The sequence below is a fragment of the Oncorhynchus mykiss genome, chromosome 30 (genome assembly GCF_013265735.2).
Source record: "Oncorhynchus mykiss isolate Arlee chromosome 30, USDA_OmykA_1.1, whole genome shotgun sequence".
Lineage (NCBI taxonomy): Eukaryota > Metazoa > Chordata > Actinopteri > Salmoniformes > Salmonidae > Oncorhynchus > Oncorhynchus mykiss.
Genome location: NC_050570.1, coordinates 31,576,097 through 31,597,540, shown reverse-complemented (window position 1 = coordinate 31,597,540; position 21,444 = coordinate 31,576,097). Strand labels below are relative to the sequence as shown.

The 21,444-nt window shown below is 43.2% G+C and overlaps 1 protein-coding gene across 1 annotated transcript in view; it reads left to right on the top strand.

Moving 5' to 3' along the window:
• The window catches only part of LOC110521712 (transforming growth factor beta receptor type 3), a 129,740-nt gene that overhangs the window by 35,759 nt on the left and 72,537 nt on the right, over window positions 1-21,444 (top strand). Inside the window, exon 3 of the mRNA XM_021599505.2 lies at window positions 5,351-5,538. Within this exon, the coding sequence (XP_021455180.2) occupies window positions 5,351-5,538 (188 nt within the window). The remainder of the gene's footprint in view (window positions 1-5,350; window positions 5,539-21,444) is intronic.

Genomic DNA, 21,444 nt, shown 5'->3' with positions numbered 1-21,444 from the left:
CTCTCGCTCTCTCTCTCTCGCTCTCACTTTCTCGCTCTCACTTTCTCGCTTGTGTCTTTTACTAAACTTCTGGTTTGATGTGTGAAGATGTGAATGCCTTTGGTTTCTACCCTGCCTAAATTCAGTCACCTAAACAGTCGTCATTTCCTCTTGATGCTTTTCCCAGTAGTACTATATATCGCAGTCAGCATATTCATTCATTCTTTATCCCAAATGGCACACTATTCCCTGGTGCCATTTGGGACGCATACTATATAACCTAGTCAGAATATTCAGATATAGAGAGACTCTGGCTTACTTACTTACTTACTTACTGGAGTGGGAAAGAGAGAGAGTCAAAGGCACAGCAGGAGGTTATCAGCTCTTTTTCATTTTCCCTGGCATATTTTGACTTTGGCCGTGAAGCATGTGTGTGGGTGGCTTCTACGTCTCCCTCGACTCACAGGACTTAATTGAAACTGTGGGTCATACGGTAATGGTAATGTAAGGTATGTAACAAATGCCTTTTCAGTACTGTTGCCCCATGACGCCAAACAACAACCCGAGTGACATTTTTACATTTAGCAAATGGTTTCAGGAATGGGTTATTTCAGTCACCCTTCATACCTTCCCCAAGTTATGATGATTATACCATATGTAAAAATGTTCACATCTAAATGTGTTAACTTAAGGTAGAATACCTATGTAAATATGTAGGTCAATAGCTGTAACAGTTGTTGTCTGTTGCCCTTTGCCCTCTATGAACAGGTGCGTGTGGGTGTGAAAGAGAGAGGCGTAGACTTTTCAGTCAGGAAGTTGAGGTAGCAGCAGAAACATGTCACCTTTTATGCATCCATTTATCTTGTATGTCTACCATCAACGACAGTACATCCGCTCTGTAACTGGAACCTCATCTTTCTGTTACTTACTTTAGTTACTCATTTATGATATCAGAGAATTATTTCCTAGTGAAGGTATGCTACCCTGAACCCTTGAAAGGAAACAGGAGTTTACCGTTCTAGATCAGTCAGGTATATCAGTTCTGAAACTGTTGAGGTACACAGAATGGTTTTCTGTGGGTTTTGAGTATTCATTTTTTAAAAACATTTTTGTGTTTTCTGGTTGTGGATAGGTCTAGGTGTTGAGGATAGTAGGATGTTGAGTCTGTGGGTCCAGGCCATACCTGGCAGGACCAGACCATGCTGTCTTCACTCAAGCGTAAGCGTCATTGAAGCTACAAAAATGTCAATGTTCAACCTTACCATGTGATAACTATGCAGCAGAACGGATGAACAGGAATGACATTTTATCTCATGGGTGACTAAAAAAATAACTGCCTGTATGCCACGCCCATACCAAACTATGCCTCCAGTCTTCTGATCTGACCCACTGGATCATACTGTATCTCAATAAACCAGCACCAATAATCCAGCACCCAGCATTAATATCTTATTCTCCTAACCAAAATCTAAGATAAATATTTTGCTGTTACGGTAGATATCGCAGATTGAATATCACTTTACTGTCATCTGCTGGGCTTAGGAGCCTGCTCTGCAGTGTATAGTCTGTTTAGTGAATTGTCTTGTGGGCACTCTGTTTCGGGATTGTTTTTCATGTGGGGCGAACAACCACTTCTCTCATTCCGCTCTGTGGGTGTTTGCTCGGCCTGGCCAGCCAGAGGGCTTAGCAGCTGCTGGACAGGAGCAATAGAGGGAGAGAAAGCGGTACAGACAGTGATGGAGAGGTACAGACAGTGATAAAGGGAGAGAGAAGGAGGTATAGACGGGGGAGAGGGCTCAGACAAGGTGACAGAAGAGACAAAGCTGTGGCAAGGCCACAAGTCCGCCCCCCTCCCCCTCCGTGGAGGCTCCAAACTGTGATGACCATACCAGATGTGCAGGATTAGACTCCAGTTGGTTTCAGCTACACAGAAAAATATAAATAATACAAGGATATTATGGTTATAATAGAGGATGTTTGTATAAGTACATGTCTTTTAAAGTTCCTGTGTGTAAATATATGTAGTAAACTAAGTTCCCGCTTATAAATGTCCAAAATACATCATTGTTTAATAATGTTGTGAATATGGCTGGCCATAGATGAATATGTAATACAGACATAATCAGAGCTGCTTTCTGAGTTTGTATCTCTTTCTCTTCGTTGTACACTTAGTTTTTGGGGGAAACAATGCTCATATTGTTGCTCAATTGCTTCTTGGCCAAAACCACACAGTCCTGATATGATATTTAACAAGATACCCTGGATCTCCAAAACATTATTCTATGGGATGGAAACACTGTCTTTGTTTATTACCCACAGCTGCATTTGTGTTTAGTGTTATAAAACAAATGCTTGGTTTCCTTCAATTATTGTCCAAATCTTCCAGATTATTTTCTTCCACTACACTGTATTGTCTCAGTTTAGCCCTTTTTTTCCATGAAGTTAAATGAAGAAACAACATCACTGCCCAACAAGTACCGTAATCTCTTGGCCGTCTTCCAAAAAGGACCATTTTTTTATTCTGTCTGGCTGACGGGGGTGGTTGTTATTCCACTGTGTGGTGTGGGGGAAAATGTGAGTTTGTAAGTGCTGTGAGATGAGGACTGAAGGCTGATGACTTTGGTTCGAGAGGGACCGGTGTGTACTCCTAGGGGAGGAGAAGGGGGTAAGGAGAGGTGGAAGGTGGGGGACAGACACAGAGAGGAAGGTACGCATGTCTCAGGCTTTGTGCGGATCACATGTGCAGTGTGTGTGTGTGTGTGTGTGTGTGTGTGTGTGTGTGTGTGTTTGTGTGTACAGTACAGCAAAACAATAGTTGCACTCAGAGAGACACCTTCCTCTAGCAACCCACTGTTGAGGTACAGTATTTATGTCAGAGACAGAGGAGTTTTAAAGTTATCTCCCCTGTCTTTAACTTCTCTTTAATAATTTACAAATGTTCCCCACCGATTGCCATCGGCAACCATAGCGTGTTTATCGTGCAGTGTTTGAAACGTGAGCAGGCCCTGCGCAGGCTGGCGCAAGGCGAGCCTGTAGGGCTGGCAGGCAGAGTAAAAGTGTAGGGACTGACCTACAGGAGGAAAGCCTGGCCACAACTAGTCCCCTGAGACACAGTTTCTCTAATGGAAAAGGCCTGTCCAACGCCTTGCACAAAACCGTAGGGCTGTCTGTGTGTGTATGTGTGTGTGTGTTTTAAGTAGGTAAAATCAGTCAAAAGTAGTGTTAGAGTTAGAATAATAGAATACAATAATATAATGCACAAGGTGCAATTTAGAAAGATGGTTGTGCATCAGCAGTCACTTAATTAGCTCATGTCAGCAATTTGTATTTAGATTGGGAAGTTAGTCTAGCGGCCAGCTATCTAAACTTGTAGTAATCATGGTCGAATTACCGATCGGGGTGAGGCCCGTTGATCATCAATTATCATATTAAAAACTGCAAACAGGGTGGAGGCAAAAATGTGGGCTCCCGAGTGGTGCAGTGGTCTAAGGCACTGCATCTCAGTGCTGGAGGCGTCACTACAGACCCTGGTTTGATTCCAGGCGGTATCAGAACCGGCCGTGATTGGGAGTCCACATTTGGCCTAGCGTCTTCCGGGTTAGGGTTTGGCCGGGCTAGGCCGTCATTGTGAATAAGAATTTGTTCTTAACTGACCTGCCTAGTTAAATAAAAAATAAATATTACAGGAAATTAGCTGTAAAACTGCTAATTTTTCTCTCCGTCCCATACCAAGATGTGTAGAATTGCAGGAAATTAACTTTAAAACAAATCTATCTTCTCTTTGCTGTTATGAGGGGGGCCGCTAAAATGTTTTACTCGCAAGGTGGGGTTGGGGTTTCACCACGCTGGGACTTGGCTCTGCATGCCTGACATGGCTCGTTAGGCCCACTGTTCCTCTCCACATGACAGCCATGGATGGATGGATGGATGGATGGATGGATGGATGGATGGATGGATGGATGGATGGATGGATGGATGGATGGATGGATGGATGGATGGATGGATGGATGGATGGATGGATGGATGGATGGATGGACGGACGGATGGACGGACGGACGGACGGATGGACACAGAGAGAGGAAAGAGGCAGAAGGCCCTATTTTGGACCACTGCCCTCAGGAAATGAGTATCTATGGCAGTCCGAGATTTAGATGTAGCCTATTTATTATAATTGACTTTAGCTACCTTCAGTTTTTATTAATTATACCTCACAATGTTACCTGAACCACCTATTAGGCTCATCATTGTGGAGTGAAATGAAAAAAAGAATACAAAAGCGAGATTCTGATCCATAGAGAGAGAAATTTATCCCACCGCCTCCAACATAATTTTTTTTTTTTTTTACTTTTGAGGAAGTGTTGTTAACAAGTTGTGCTCGTTATCGTCAATTACATGATCCCTGTTATAGTCCATCCGTTCTTGTTATCCTCCAATTCCAAGGTCACCAGTCTTTTCAGTGCTGCAGGGCACGCACGCACGCACACACACATACACACACACACACACACACTGTAGACCAATCTGACAGGCTTCTCGCTTCAGACTCTCACAGGAACACCTCCAGTGCCAGCTCTCCACAGCAACTTCTATAATTGACCCCCCAGTCATAACGGCTAATTATGGGTTGTCCAGAGCCAAGAGCACTACACTGTGAAGTCTGGTCCACCTCCTGTAGTGATTAGAGAATTAAGAGAAGGCCCGATTTTGACCATTTTAAGGGAAAAGAGAAAGAAATGAAAGTGAAATAAAGGGGATTATAATTGGAGGGCTCTTTTGGGTCATCTTGATTATAGGTCTGGCACCGTAACAGCCTGTAGAAGCTTAGCTAGACACTGCTTTGTTCAGAGGCGCGGCCAGTCTGTGTTAGTGGCCTGTTGAGGGTCAGAAAGAATGATGCTGCTCTTTGTTGAGAAGCCAGTCTGCTGTGTAGTGGGCTGTGGACTGGAGAGAATGGCCTACTTTGAGAAGTAGTGAGCTTTGTGCCCGGACAATGTGCGCGGGCAGCCTTTTATTTTGCTACGCCCAATGTAGATAATGATTATGCCACTCATTATGGTTGCATGCGGACATTCCTTTATTTGCCCTCGTCATTCATAAAAGAGCAGCTGATTCGTACACTCTCTAATTATGAACAGTCTATAAATTATTTCCATAACCTCCGTATAAAGTGTTCTCCAGTTCGTTGGACCGACGCTGCAGTGTGGAAAACTTGCCTCTTGTGTCTGTTGGCTTTTTTCCTTTAGAACTTCAGTTGACGTTAAAGTGTGTTTCCTTTAATGCAGATTCTCGAGCTACACGCTGGTGATCTTGGATTCTCGAAAAGCAATTGCACGAGTTAGCACTCATCTCCTTTTTATTTTCTGCCCCACAGGCCCGATGTCACGCAGCCCGTGTGAGCTGCTGCCAGTCGGCGTAGGCCACCCGGTGCAGGCCCTGCTAAAGAGTTTCACGGCCATGTCAGGCTGTGCCTCCCGCGGCACAACAGGACTACCTCAAGAGGTCCACATCATCAACCTGAGGGGCCACAGTCCTAAGGGGCCAGACCACAAGACTACAGAGGTCAGACACATGTGTGTGTATATAGTGTAACCACCTACATACAATGTATAACAATATGCTGTATATAATATAACGGACCAGAGGACACACCTGCAGAGGTCAGTCACCCACCTGGCTGAGCTAACCCAGAACAGCCACACCTGGTCCAGGGAGTCATATACATATACTGTAGTCTCACGCTATCCTCACCTGTGTATACTGTTATAACTGTAACCCAAAGTGCACACCTCTGTCAGACAGCTAAACATCCAACATGCATCCCAGCATGCTGTTTCTACCATAGCATTAACACGGATGTCAACAAAAACACTGGTGTCATTTTGAGTTTAGTGGCCTCAGCAGATGAGCACATTTTAAAAGATTAAATATAAAAAATGTAAAAAACGTCACCTCCTCTTGTTTATCTCGGTCCGTATCGTTCCATGGGCAGTATGCCATCCTAAGAAAGTAGATGACAGTGTGGGTTGGCATTCAGGTTAAAAAACACTTTGTACCAAGTTAATTGATGCTATAACGACTGGAAGTCTGTTAAGTTAGGCTAACTCAAGAGCTTTCTGGGGAGAGGTGCATCATTTCTTATTTACTTTATCATTGCTCAGCAGCTGCTCTGCTCACATTCAGTGAGAAGATCACAAAATGTTATTAACACGAGAAGGAAGAAATAGAAAAGAAACGATAGTGGACCCCCTCCGCTTCTCAAATTGTACTCGTTCCAAGAATAACAGCAGCGTTAACTGAGGATGTTTACATGCTACTTTACTTCTCATATGTATATACTGTATTCTATTCTACTGTATTTTAGTCAATGCCACTCCCACATTGCTTGTCCTAATATTTATATATTTCTTAATTTCATTCTTTTACTTTTAGATTTGTTTGTATTGTTGTGAATTGCTAGACACTACTGCACTGTTTGTGCTAGGAACACAAGCATTTCGCTACACCCGCAATAACATCTGCTAAATATGTATATGTGACCAATAACATTTTACATTTGATTTGATTTGGATGGAGGTGGTGGTGGGGGTTTGTAGAGTCTTTGTTTAAACTCGCTTGCACAAGGGTGGAGTGTGCAGAAGAATCTGTGTTGCTCAATGTAGGGGAGATTTTACAATACACAGTAGTTACAGTTGAAGTCAGAGGTTTACATACACCTTAGCCAAATACATTTAAACTCAGTTTTTCACAATTCCTGACATTTACTCCTAGTAAAAATTCCCTGCCTTAGGTCAGTTAGGATCACCACTTTATTTAAAAAATGTGAAATGTCAGAATTGTGAAGTGCACCAGTCCCTCCTGCAGCAAAACACCCCCACAACATGATGCTGCCACCCCCGTGCTTCACGGTTGGGATGGTGTTCTTCGGCTTGCAAACCTCCCCCTTTTTCCTCCAAACATAACGATGGTCATTATGGCCAAACAGTTCTATTTTTGTTTCATCAGACCAGAGGACATTTCTCCAAAAAGTATGATCTTTGTCAACCATATGCAGTTGCAAACCGTAGTCTGGCTTTTTTATGGCAGTTTTGAAGCAGTGGCTTCGTCCTTGCTGAGCGGCCTTTCAGGTTATGTTGAAATAGGACTCGTTTTACTGTAGATATAGATACTTTTGTACCTGTTTCCTCCAGCATCTTCACAAGGTCCTTTGCTGTTGTTCTGCGATTGATTTGCACTTTTCGCACCAAAGTACGTTCATCTCTAGGAGACAGAATGCGTCTCCTTCCTTACCGGTATGACGGCTGCGTGGTCCCAAGCTGTTTATACTTGCGTACTATTGTTTGTACAGATGAACGTGGTACCTTCAGGCGTTTGGAAATTGCTCCCGAGGATGAACAAGACTTGTGGAGGTCTACATTTTTTTTCTGAGGTCTTGGCTGAGTTCTTTTGATTTTTCCCATGATGTCAAGCAAAGACGCACTGAGTTTGAAGGTAGGCCTTGAAATACATCCACAGTTACACCTCCAATTGACTCAAATGATGTCAATTAGTCTATCAGAAGCTTCTAAAACCATGACATCATTTTCTGGAATTTTCCAAGCTGTTTAAAGGCACAGTCAACTTAGTGTATGTAACCTTCTGACCCACTGAAATTGTGATACGGTGAATTATAAGTGAATTAATCTGTCTGTAACCAAATGTTGGAAAAGTTACTTGTGTCATGCACAAAGTAGATGTCCTAACCAACTTGCCAAAACTATAGTTTGTTAACAAGACATTTGTGGAGTTGTTGAAAACGAGTTTTAATGACTCCAACCTAAGTGTATGTAAATTTCCGACTTCAACTGTAGGTGTTATCAGCTGCATAGATTTTATACTGTGTTTGTATGTCGCTGGCAATAGGAGTTTGAATGCTTGACCCAGAGTGATGTTAGACGCTAGAGAGAGCCCTACATTACCTTTCTAGTTATTGATACATCAGAGAGCTGGGTGGGTCATGTTCAATAAGGCAAATGTTTCAACACCGTAAACAAGTGTTTTTTTTATTGGACAGGTAGTACCTCCCTGTTTCACATTGTGTTCTTCTTTTTTTGTGCCTATTGAACACTTCCCAGGCATTGGTTATCAGTGTAAAGATGGATGGCTCTTCTGTCTCTTGCCACTATGTACCCAGGCCTCTTATCCCTGTGAGCTGCTCCTTCCATGGTGCTGTCAGATACAGTAGAGAACACTCTATCTGGTACATCTATCCACTGCCCTCTTCTGCCCCCATTGTAATCAGGGGCCCAGCAAATGGCGTCCGTTCCTTCCCCCCTGGTGCCGACAGGAAGCCGAAGAAAGGCTTGTTGGCCAAAGCAACGCAGCAGAAGATGGTAAACATCTCTGGGAGATCAGATTGTTGTTGGAGGGCTGCACCGCTGCGTCCCAAATTACGCCCTATTCCCAGACAAAGTGCGCTACCTGTGCACTATATAGGGAATATGGTGCCATTTGGAACACAGGCATTGTTGTTGAAGGGCTCGGCAACATCAATAAAACGGAATCAGAGAAATTGTTATCTCCCCCAGCTATCTCCATGGCTGTGTTTCAACGAACCCCTTACTTAGCCTCTGCACCTCCTCACACTGTTGCGAGACAGAAAAGAAGCCTGTCATCACATTCTTCTATGGCTCTTAAAATGAGGATCCAAAATGGTATCCACGCATTTTCAAGACGGGCTAAGTGGTAAATACTTGAGGAGATGAGTATACATGTTTAATAACAGTTGAAGAAGACACTCCTTAGCTCTCCCGATCCTGAGAGTTGTAGTGTGCGTACCTCTGTGCCTATAAGCATGAACCCATCTACCCTTCTCTCTTTCAGAGCTTATATCAGGCTATTGAATGACTCTGTTTTCATTAACATTTGCTCGACTATAAGTCTATCTCTCTGTAGCCTGCGGACTGAAGGATGGGCTTGTGCTGTGTCAGGATATTTACGTGTCCCCCACTCCTTCAGTCATGGTAGTGTGAAAAGCAGCCTGCCCTGGGCATTTTACTGCTGAGGTAGGCAGATCTAAATGTTGCCAAGGCTAGATGCATAGACAAGAACAGGAGCTGGGTGTCAGGCTGGGTGTGTTATGTTGAGTCAGCATGTAAATAAAGACACCACTCTTGTGATTCTGTCATAACACGTTAGTGTTAACACTGTATTGAATAGATAGGACTTGCACTGTGACCTATTCTCCCAAAGGAGCGATGAGCCTAAGTTCTGTAAGTAAGTAAGTAGTATAGATAGGACTAAAAGTAAGTAGTGAATATCTAGTAAGTACTATAGATAGGAGATGGGATAGGAAGTCATATTTGAGATGTGTTAAGGTCTGTTATTACACTCTTTACATTGTTGTCCCAAGTGGGAATGGGCATTACGATATTGTACTAAAGCCATCTCTGCTTCTACTGAGTACTGTTTAAATTGCTGCTACTAGTGATTGAATGACAACTACAGTAATGTTTATGTAACTGTAGTAGCTAAACCTTTTGGAATGAAACCTTGTGATAGAATAGCATTTAGATGTTGTGATTAATTAGCTTCATCACTGCCTTTATGGTGAAAACAGACTGTAGAGAACAAGCTTGAGGTCAAATAATTACAAGGTTCCATTGAAACGTATCAACACATTTCCCAATAAGGATCAAGAGCGATGTTCAAAATTAGAATATAAACACAATGTTTGTCACACAGCCTGGAGGGGTGGGTGCGGAGTCAAGCGCAGAGAGCTGAGGATAATGGGGGGGGAACCGGACTTTATTGCGGCATCCAAAACAACAGGCGAATATCAAAAAAAGTGTCCAACCCAGAACAGGGCACAAACAGACAGGGAACACAACACGCAACAACTTCGACTAATAGAAAACAAGCCCGCACAAAAACAGACGGGCCTAACAGGCTTAATTAGTCCTGGATCAAAACTAAAACAAGAAACAGGTGCAACCAATAAGACATAACAAACAGAAAAGGGAAAGGGGATCGGTGGCGGCTAGTAGACCGGCGCCGCCCGAACAGGCAGTGGAGCCACCTTCGGTGGGAGTCATGACAATGTTATGGAACACACTGAGGTAATTGTTACACTGATAAGGAATGTATGCAGCAAAGTGAAGTTTGTGTGATGCCATACCTGTCATTACTCCAAATCCGTGGCTTTCAGATATTTTTTTTTTGGCCACCCGTAAGAGTAAATGTAATCCCTTCTCATCATGTTAAGTTTGTACACTTCAAGTTTCCTATATTTTTTTCCCCATTACATATTCTAATATAAAATTCATAACATTATTATTTACATAGCCCAACATTAAGATACAATTTTGTCATATGCATGATTTACATAACCCAACATTGGGATGTGCATGGGCTCGTAAGAAATTCATGCACTTGTGTAAGCCTCATTAACCTGTTGCGACGAGCAATCCCGTATCCGGGAGCGTAATTATAGCCTCAAGCTCATTACCATAACGCAACGTTAACTATTCATGAAAATCGCAAATGAAATGAAATAAATATATTGGCTCACAAGCTTAGCCTTTTGTTAACCACACTGTCATCTCAGATTTTCAAAAAATGCTTTTCAACCATTGCTACACAAGCATTTGTGTAAGAGTATTGATAGCTAGCATAGCATTAAGCCTAGCATTCAGCAGGCAACATTTTCACAAAAACAAGAAAAGCATTCAAATAAAATCATTTACCTTTGAAGAACTTCGGCAGTTTTCAATGAGGAGACTCTCAGTTAGATAGCAAATGTTCAGTTTTTCCAAAAATATTATTTGTGTAGGAGAAATCGCTCCGTTTTGTTCATCACGTTTGGCTAAGACAAAAACCCGAAAATTCATTCATTACAACGCAAACTTTTTTCCAAATTAACTCCATAATATCGACAGAAACATGGCAAACGTTGTTTAGAATCAATCCTCAAGGTGTTTTTCACATATCTATTCGATGATAAATCACTCGTGGCAGTTTGGTTTCTCCTCTGTTCAAAATGGAAAAATGCACGCACCTGGAGATTACGCAATAGTTTCGACGGAGGACACCGAGCAGACACCTGGTAAATGTAGTCTCTTATGGTCAATTTTCCAATGACATGCCTACAAATACGTCACAATGCTGCAAACACCTTGGGGAAACGACAGAAAGTTTAGGCTCATTCCTTGCGCATTCACAACCATATAAGGAGACATTGGAACACAGGGCATTCAAAATCTGGCTCACTTCCTGAATGAAATTTCATCTTGGTTTCGCCTGTAGCATTAGTTCTGTGGCACTCGCAGACAATATCTTTGCAGTTTTGGAAACGTCAGAGTGTTTTCTTTCCAAAGCTGTCAATTATATGCATAGTCGAGCATCTTTTCGTGACAAAATATCTTGTTTAAAACGTTTTTCATCCAAAAATGAAATACTGCCCCCAGAGGTTCAAGAGGTTAAAGCAACAAAAAAAGTGTCAGTGTTCAACCTTAACATGTGCTAACTATACAACAGAACAGATGAACCAGAATGACATGTACTTTCACGGGTGGCCAAAATAACTATCTGAAAGCCACGCCCCTACTAAGCCATGTCTCTAGTCTTATGAGTGCAATAACCCAGGATCAATGACCCAGCACCTAGGAGCAATAACCGAGCAGTTTTTAAAGAAAACAACTCAAGTGACCCAATGCCTGCAACCCAGCAGTTGGGTCAACCAAACAACCCAGCATTTTTTAGATTGTAACATTGTTCTGTAGTAGAACAACTTTGCCAAGAACAGAGATCTCCTGCTGCTTTTGAACAAGAGCAGCAACATATACTTGTGTCAGGACAGATTATGAAGTGTGGCAGAGATACTCCTACAACCCCCCCAATCTGCATGAGGTTGTGTCTACAGTGGCTGGCAGATAAGATTGTTCCACTCACCGCTTACCAGCACATTCCAACCTCTCAGGTATTTGTTGGTCTTTGATATCTCCTGCCCAATTATTGGGCCTCTTTGATTTGAGGTAGAGATTGGGGAAAGGTGGGACAAAGGCCAGAGAGGGCCCTTTGACGTTCACTACAGTTTCTACATCTGGGATCTTTCTGGTCTGGAGACTGATACACAACCAGAGACATAATGGGGAAACCAAGGATGTGTCCCAAATTGCACCGTACTCCCTATATACAGTAGTGCACTGCTTTTGAACAGAGCTGGGCTCTGGTCAAAAGTAGTGCACTGTGTTGGGAAAAGGGTGTGGTTTGGGACTCCAAGGCCTCTCTTTCTCACTCTGCAGTGTTGAGGTGGTGCTCTCGACGCTGAGCAATGAGGATAACCCATGAGAGTTTAGCTGTCTAAAGTCCTGCAATTATTTTCTCTTTAGAGACCTCTCCTGCTTGGTGTCACCACCCAAATAATGACGTATTTTACTGTCAACTAATTCTGCCTGGGAGGTACAGAGCCCACAAAACCCAAAGTCCAAGCACACACATTCCTTATGTCAACATTTGAGACTGGGCTTGTTTTGCTGGTGAAATTCTCAGACGTAATATATCTAATGTAAATGTCTTTGTCGTTTTGGCCAGTGTTAATGTTTTTGTGACTTTGTGTCATTTGTTCATCTTCCGACTGCAATAGCTGGACTGTACATCAGACTAATAGATGGTACTTTATATAAGTGATGTCTTCCACTGAGGGAGAGAAAAGGGACATGTTCAAATGTCATGGGAAATGCTTGTCCTTGTCATCGTTGCAAAGAGTGTATTTCATTTCATGAGTTTCATTTCACATCGTTGAGACCCACACGAAAACAAATGCTACAGTGTATACTATTGTAATTAATGTAGTGTTTTTGCAGACTGTAGCATACTGTAGTATTTACTGAAGTGTTTTTGTTTTATTATCTTTGACATAGAAAGGTTGGTGGGGGGGTCTGCTGAAGAAATACTCAAATTCATTACATGTTCAAATTTAAAATTAAATCAAATTGAGTTGAACTTCAAAATAATAAACAATTCAAACAATAAATAACCAATCCAATTTAAGTTAATCAAATCAAAAGTAAAACAATTACCAAAAAAACTAAAATGCATTCTTTCAAATAACATGAAAGAATCATCAGTCTGTCAGGTTGGTCTGGTGGAGTGGTTGACCTTGTGTTAGTGTTGTGTTCGGGGAGGGTTGATGGAGGCAGTTGTGGTTGGTTGGTGCTGGTGTTGGGGCAGGGTTGGAAATCGTGCTGGTACCAGGGCTGGAAAACCAGAGGTTGGTGCTGGTTCTAGGACTGTGGGTCTGGGAGAAAAACAGGAACTGGAACTGGTGCTGGGTAAGGATCTGTAGAGGGGAGGAAAAACAACCAGAGGAGCAAGCAGACACACAAGGAAGCCCTAGACTCAGGGGTCAGCGATGGCACTCCCCTGTGGTCTGCTCGCTCCGTGTGAAGGTCTGATGGTGTTGGATGGTTCTGGGCTGGTTCTATATACAGTACCTGTCAAAAGTTTGGACACACCTTCTCATTCCATGGTTTTTCTTTATTTTTGCTATTTTTGTGAATATTGAAGAAATCAAAACTATGAAATCATGTAGTAACCAAAAAAGACTGAACTTTTTAACTGTGTTGTATATTCACAATATATTGTCTATACTTGGCATGTACGTTTCTCACTTATGGGTGGCAAAAATTGGGATATGGGGTAGGGGAAAGGGCAGGGTATGCGCAAATGAAATGCTGAAGTAAAAAAAAGTTGTGTTTTTGCTGACATTTCTGTAGTATTTACTATAGTATTTTTTTTCTGGATAATACTGTAGTATTTACTATAGTATTCTACAGTATACAACACAATGTTGTACTAAGTACTACAAATTATCAAGGGATAATACAGTGTGTAGTATATTATTCTACAGTTCTATAGTAGGTACTGTAGTATTCAATAGTAAACTGTGGTCTTTTTTTATGTAGGTGAATATTGCATTAACTCCCCTAAGCAGTTTGTTTTGGGTCAGTTCCAAGATGTATCCCAATTATTTGCTCAACAACTCATGTATGGATGATGATTCGCACACTCCGTTCTGCTGTTGAAGAATTGCTGGTTTACTTACCGGGATAGGACAGAACGTGCTGAATTGCTCTAGAATTCTAGGGTGGTGGATTGTGGAAGAGCCTAGGCATAAATCCTGTTGTCCCTGGTCAACCCCTCTATCCCCACCCTCCACCCACCCCTCCTGACCCTGTCCTTGGCTGCAGAAGGCCACCGTCTCAGGCAGAGAGAGATAGAGATAAGTTGGCCCTGCACCGGTTCTGCCTGTGACCGTTGGGGAGTATTTCTGTGGAGATAAGCGTTGTAACGAACTAAGGGACACCTGGCAGCCTGCCGTTTGGCTCTTAGACAACAATCCTTTTCCTTGACATTATAACGGCTGGCCTTCCTACCTAAGACGGGGGCGCAGATTTGTCCATCTGGACCTTCAGTAGTCTCAGTTTGTGTCCCAAATGGCAGCCCTATGGACCCTACTCAAAAGTAGTGCACTATTACTGGGGGTTAGGGTGCCATTTGGGATGCAGATTTCTGTCTCTGTCTTGCCTTCCCTCCTCGCTTGTCCTTCAGTCATAATCCACGGTGTTCACATGCTCGTCAGAACTAGGGAATGGTGAAATTTCCGACTTGCTGATTCGTTGCACGTGTATAACTACAACCTCCAAACGAGCTTCAATGCCATACAACACTCCTTCCGTGGCCTCCAACTGCTCTTAAACGCCAGTGAAACCAAATGCATGCTTTTCAACCGTTCGCTGCCCGCACCTGCCCCCCCGACTAGCATCACCACCCTGGACGGTTCCGACCTAGAATATATGGACAACTATAAATACCTAGGTGTCTGGCTAGACTGTAAACTCTCCTTCCAGACTCATATTAAACATCTCCAATCAAAAATCAACTCTAGAATCGCCTTTCTATTTCGCAACAATGCCTCCTTCACTCATTCCGCCAAACTTACCCTAGTAAAACTGACGATCCTCGACTTCGGCGACGTCATCTACAGAATAGCTTCCAACACTCTACTCAGCAAACTGGATGCAGTCTATATCAGTGCCATCCGTTTTGTTACCAAATCACATTATACCACTCACCACTGCGATCTGTATGTTCTAGTCGGCTGGCCCTTGCTACATATTCGTCGCCAGATCCACTGGCTCCAGGTCATCTACAAGTCTATGCTAGGTAAAGCTCCACCTTATCTCAGTTCACTGGTCACGATAACAACACCCACCCATAGCACACGTTCCAGCAGGTATATCTCACTGATCATCCCCAAAGCCAACACCTCATTGGGCCGCCTTTCCTTCCAGTTCTCTGCTGCCAGTGACTGGAACGAATTGCAAAAATCGCTGAAGTTGGAGACTTATTTCCCTCACCAACTTTAAACATCAACTATCTGAGCAGCTAACCGATCGCTGCAGCTATACATAGATTGGGTGGGCTATTTACAGATGGACTATCTACCTCATCCCCATACTGTTTTTATTTTATTTACTTTTCTGCTCTTTTGCACACCAGTATCTCTACTTGCACATCATCATCTGCTCATTTATCACTCCAGTGTTAATCTGCTAAATTGTAACTTTTCGCTCCTATGGCCTATTATTGCCTACCTCCTCATGCCTTTTGCACACATTGTATATAGACTTTCATTTTTCTACTGTGTCATTGATTTGTTTATTGTGTTATTGGCTTGTTTATTGCTTACTCCATGTGTAAATCTGTGTTGTTGTCTGTGTCACACTGCTTTGCTTTATCTTGGCCAGGTTGCAGTTGCAAATGAGAACTTGTTCTCAACTAGCCTACCTGGTTAAATAAAGGTGAAATATATATATTTTTTAAACAACCAATTAACAAGTCGAACATTTGAGAGTTTCCTAGTTCCGACTAGCACGTGAATTTGGCATTACCGCCCAGGCAGGGACAAGGGTTTGGTTTCACAAGCTGCCCATGATCATGACCTTCAGTGGCAGATGGAGGAGATACTCGGACACATAAACATTTCACTGGACAACTGGTTGACTAATTCTGCCTAGTCTGTCTCCGCTTCTGTTACCAACATCAAATGGCAATCATGCATCTACTGTCTCCTTGAGTTAAGATGGCTTGCTGGCCTACGTATTGATACGAACACGAGGGAAAGTTTGCTGATACCGACACTCAAATACATTTCATTCAGTCCTTTCAGGAGGCTTGCACATTCATCACCCTCCACTCTACGTAATGAGCCTTTTCCTCTGCTTTGCTTTGGAGTGTATTTCGGATGCTTGTTGTTGTCAGAGTCAGCACAGAGGTGGCTGGTAAGTCAGGGCAGGCAGTGATTATGGAGAGTTGTTTTTCCGGGTTCCTTCTCTGCCTCTCGTGATGGAAGAGGAAGTGGCATCTTGGCCGCAGAACGGACTGTGTGTGTGTGTGTTTTGATGTTTAGAGAGTGGATTGGCCTGGCCTGCAGCACAAGCAGGGGTCTTGTGGCCTGCTCTGGCTGAGACGCTCTTCTCTGACTGGGCTGTTTGGGCTCAGGGGCCGATGTGGAACATGTTGTTTTCTGTTTTGAACTGACTGTACAGCAGCCAGGGTCAGTCAAGTACACAGATATGTCCAAGTACAGAGCTCCCTGTAAACCCAACTTCTACCCAGTAGTAACACCTTGTATGTACAGACAGTGCACCTCCAAGGTCCACTGTCGACACAGGGGTATTGATGGACCATAAGATCCGAATAAACCCATGATCTTCCATACAGTCAAGCCTATTTGTAAATAGTGTTCCTCGAAAATGCTTCTAATTGGACGTTGGGTATAGGTTCAAGATATTCATGTAAATAGGTTTAGTTGCATGAGTCTCTCTAGTTACCAGAATGTGCTCCATGATATCTCCATCCTGATATCCATGCAGAGACATGCATCTGGTTCCTATGGTTACAAGGAGGGGCTTAGAGAAAACAGGACAAAAAGCATGAAGAGGAACAGGACGTACACACACACACACAGTGATTTTCGGAAAGTATTCAGACCTGTGCAGCGACGCTCCCCATCCAACCTGACAGAGCTTGAGAGGATCTGCAGAAAAGAATGGGAGAAACTCCCCAAATACAGGTGTGCCAAGCTTGTGGCATCACACCCAAGAAGACTCCATGCTGTAATCACTGCCAAAGGTACTTTAACAAAGTGCTGAGTAGAGTCTGAATACTTATGTAAATGTAATATATATTTATTTTTTTCTTCAATAATTTATTCTAATAACCTGTTTTTGCTTTGCCATTATGGGGTATTAAGACTAATGTAACAAAATGTGGAAAAAGTAAAGGGGTCTGAATACTTTCCGAAGGTACTGTATACCCCCCCCCCCCCCCACACACACACACACACACACACACACACACCAGCTGCATTCTGTCAGGCCTACTCTATATCTTTTCCACATCTACGTGTGAAACCCTCAAATGTTTTTTTTGAGTTCCTCCACGTTTTCAGTCCAGAAGTGAGAGAAATTAATAGTTTCCTGCCATGCTCCCAGTGAACCCATTCTGTATGGGCATAAACCAGTCAGAGGTTGCATCCCAAATAGCACCCTACTTCCTGTATGGTGCACTACTTGGGCTTTGGTCAAAAGTAGTGCACTATGTAGGGAATAGAGTGCCATTTGGGATACAAGTCAGGGGGTCTGGGCCCTTATCCTTCCAATAACAGAGAGAAATGCACAGCTGCACTTGCCTGCTTCACAATACACTGCCTCCTGGCTGCTGTCCAATACTGCACAGATAAATTGGCAAATTAAGTGAAACTGAACACCTCGGTGGTGACTGCATGCGGGTGTGACTCTGACAGTGATAAGCTCACATTTGTACTTCTGTCTCAGTGTTCAAACAATAAGAAAACATTTCTGATGGAACACAACACCAACTCTGGTCAATTACTGCGCTCTGGCTTGGAGGAAAACCAAACGATTGACACTTAGTGTACCTACAACGAAACCAAGTACTGAAATATATCACCATTTTGTGAAACTTTTGTGAATTAGAATTGCTGTTGTCCTTCTGTCTGGACAGTGCTGAGCTGAAATCTTCACCTTTCTTCATTGACTTATTGATGAATAGAATCGTAGCAGGACTTCTCTCTGTAACCAAAGACATGAAGGCACACATCTCCTGCTTTAGAAATTTTAGATCAAAGAAGCTACAGTACTTACTGTATGTCTCTGAGCAAAGAGAGAGAGAGAGAGAACGAGCTAGAGAGATGGGGAGGAGCTGGCTGTATTGGATGAGACTTCAGAAGGACTGACTGATGCTCCTGGCTTGAGCTTCCTTGAGATCGGATGGACTGAGCCATAAAACTTTGCCCCCATCACTCAAGAGAACGTTGGTATATTTTGTAAAGAAAGCGCCCAATCAGCTCACAGGTCTCACATCCTAGCCTGCTTCTTCAATCACCACTAAGCCTGCTTTTTCAATCATCACCACCTTCAACAAAGAACTGGCTGTAATATGTGACAATCTGTTTTTCTCTCTCCATCCAATGGCAGTGTTTTCTTTTGACTCTGGCTCAGTGGGCTGTAATCTGTAATCCTTTAGTTCCAGGTTAACGGCCACTATAGCTTGTATGTACTAAACAGCTATGATGTCATCAGTCTATGTTGACCAACCGGGATCAAAGTATCAGATCAAAGCTCTCCCTCCCTCCCTCCCTCCCTCCCTCCCTCCCTCCCTCCCTCCCTCCCTCCCTCCCTCGTGTTTGAGGGTATGTCTCAGTGAGGTAGCAGAGACAAGCCAGGGGACTGGAGAGGCACTAGCCCAGAATAGGGGGAACAAAGCACTCATTCTCCACCAGCAGATCCCTGATAAGACCTGTAAGTACCAGGTTGCGGCTGCGTGCACAGCAGCGCGGGAGGGGAATACTGGTCCCAGATAAGGGACATCATTATTTTGTGGCACATTTGCACAAGATTAGATGCACCACTTCTAATGTTAATACGTTTCCCAGAGTCATAGAGAGCAAGAGAATAGGGAGGAAAAGAAGGGAACAGTAAACTAACTGTATTACCAGACTTGCCACGGGCTCATATTTCAGCCATGTCTTAAACCCCTAGGATTGTGTTGCTACTTGCCTTTTTCCGGTTGGGGTTTGACCCATAGGTGTAAAAGTCGTTTCTCTTTAGCTCTCATTGGAAGTCCACATTTCTACTGTTGCCACGAGCCTTTGTGAACAGGTTTTGGTGTCAGGTTTTTAACGTTTCTCCATGTGTTCTTTCAAGAACTACCGTAAAACTTAAATGAAACGGTCTCAAATAGCCGCCCATCCCTTTTTAATAGCTGGGCATTGGCACACATTTCAGCAAATTAACACCTGTTTCGAATAAACGGCAGGTCTAAATAAAAAAAATGTTCTTTACGAATGAACTTTAGTGATACCAAGATCACGCGGTAAGGTTACGTTTGTTTAAACAGGGAAAAAATGCAGTTAAGCATAACATATTCGACGGTTAGGTTTAGGCATCGATTTCAACTGGGGTACGTGGACAAATGTTAAATCCTGCGTGAGATCTTGCAAAATCGGTGAGGTATGGTAGGCAGCCTTTGCACTTCTGATCTGACTGCAATGGATTTGGTCATACTGGTTACAATAAACAGCGTGGTCGTTTTGTCAACACTTTATTTAGCAAAAGCTGTGCGCGTTAAGGAAATAGATGCCTGGCTCAAATAGAATCCCGTCTCTAATAAGCCAAGCTAATACACGCTATTCATTTAAGTTTAAGAGGAAATATCAAAGTGTCAAAGTGGCTTTCACACCTCTATCTCCATCTCTGCCACCAGCACATCCACTGCTAACGCAGTGAGGGGCATCGTGGGAAATATCATGCTGGCATTTCCTCGAGGTGGTGTTTCCCATGTCGCTGGCATCTGTTACACAAAAATAAGCACAGACACTTTCTGAAAAACAAACGTCATTCTGTCGTAGCAGCAGAGAGATTAACAGCAGAGGTCTGAGCGAAGCTCCTTGCCCTAGTGTAGGGCTGTGTCCCAAATGGCACCCGTTTCCCTATTTAGGTCACACATTTTGTCCAGGCCCTTTCAAAAGTAGTGCACTGTATAGGGAATAGGGTGCCATGTCTGGGTCTGGCCATATGATTGGCTGATAGGGCTGAAAATAAACAAAATTAGGGAGAGGGCCCGGCCAGCAGTGTATATATCTCTCTGTCTCTCACACAGGCCATCTTTGTCTAATCAACTTACCAGAGGCAAACATCAAACGAGACGCTCTTGGCCGCGGATCAGTGTGAGGCTGAGCAGATGATTGTTTTATCAGGTGGAATTGTACGATAGCTGCTCGGAGCTCTGCCTGGAGGGTGACTGTCAGTACAGCCCCCCAGTCACAGCTTCTAAAGGACAGGAGTATAACAGCTTCTGAGGCACTAACAGTCGATCGCTAGAGACAATCCAAAGGGCAAGAGACAAGTCAAGCTACATACTGTACATGAACACAATTCCAGCATTACTCTCTCTCTCTCTCTCTCTCTCTCTCTCTCTCTCTCTCTCTCTCTCTCTCTCTCTCTCTCTCTCTCTCTCTCTCTCTCTCTCTCTCTCTCTCTCTCTCTCTCTCTCTCTCTCTCTCTCTCTCTCTCTCTCTCTCTCTCTCTCTCTCTCTCTCTCTCTCTCTCTCTCTCTCTCTCTTATTAGAGAACTCATTCTAACAAGGAGTCAATTCCATTCAAATGAAATCAAATGTTGTTTGTCACATGAGCCAAATACAACAGGTGTAGTAGACCTTACTGTAAAATGCTTACTTACAAGCCCTCAACCAACAATGCAGTTATAAGAAAATAGAGTTTAGAAAATATTTACTAAATAAACTAAAGAAAATAAAGTAGCACAATAAAATAATAGCAAGGCTATATACATAGGGTACTGGTACTGAATCAGTGTACGAGGGTGCAGGTTAGTCGAGGTAATTTGTACATGTAGGTAGGGGTAATGTGACTATGCATAGACAATAAACAGCGAGTAGCAGCAGTGTAAAAACAAAGGGAGGGTCAATGCAAATAGTCCGGGTAGCCATTTGATTAATTGCTCAACAGTCTTATGGATTGGGGGGTATAAGCTTTGGACCTAGACTTGACGCTCCGGTACCGCTTGCCGCGCGGTAGCAGAGAGAACAGTCTATGACCTGGGTGACTCGAGTCTTTGACAAAGAAAATTGGGGCCTTCCATTCCGAACAGGTTCTCTTGGAATAAGGTAAGGGTAGTAGCCGAGAACAACGTTCCTCTAGTCATCTGCCTGGTAATAACCAAGCAGCGATGGGAGCCAACTATCACGAGTGTCAGATGTCAAAACCAGCTATCTCTTCAAACATGTCTCCTCCTGGGTGTCCTGACAGTGTTTTTATGCTGAGGACACATATTCTAGATGTGTGGTTAATTTGAATCGTGCAGACTGACACTCTATAACCTGAA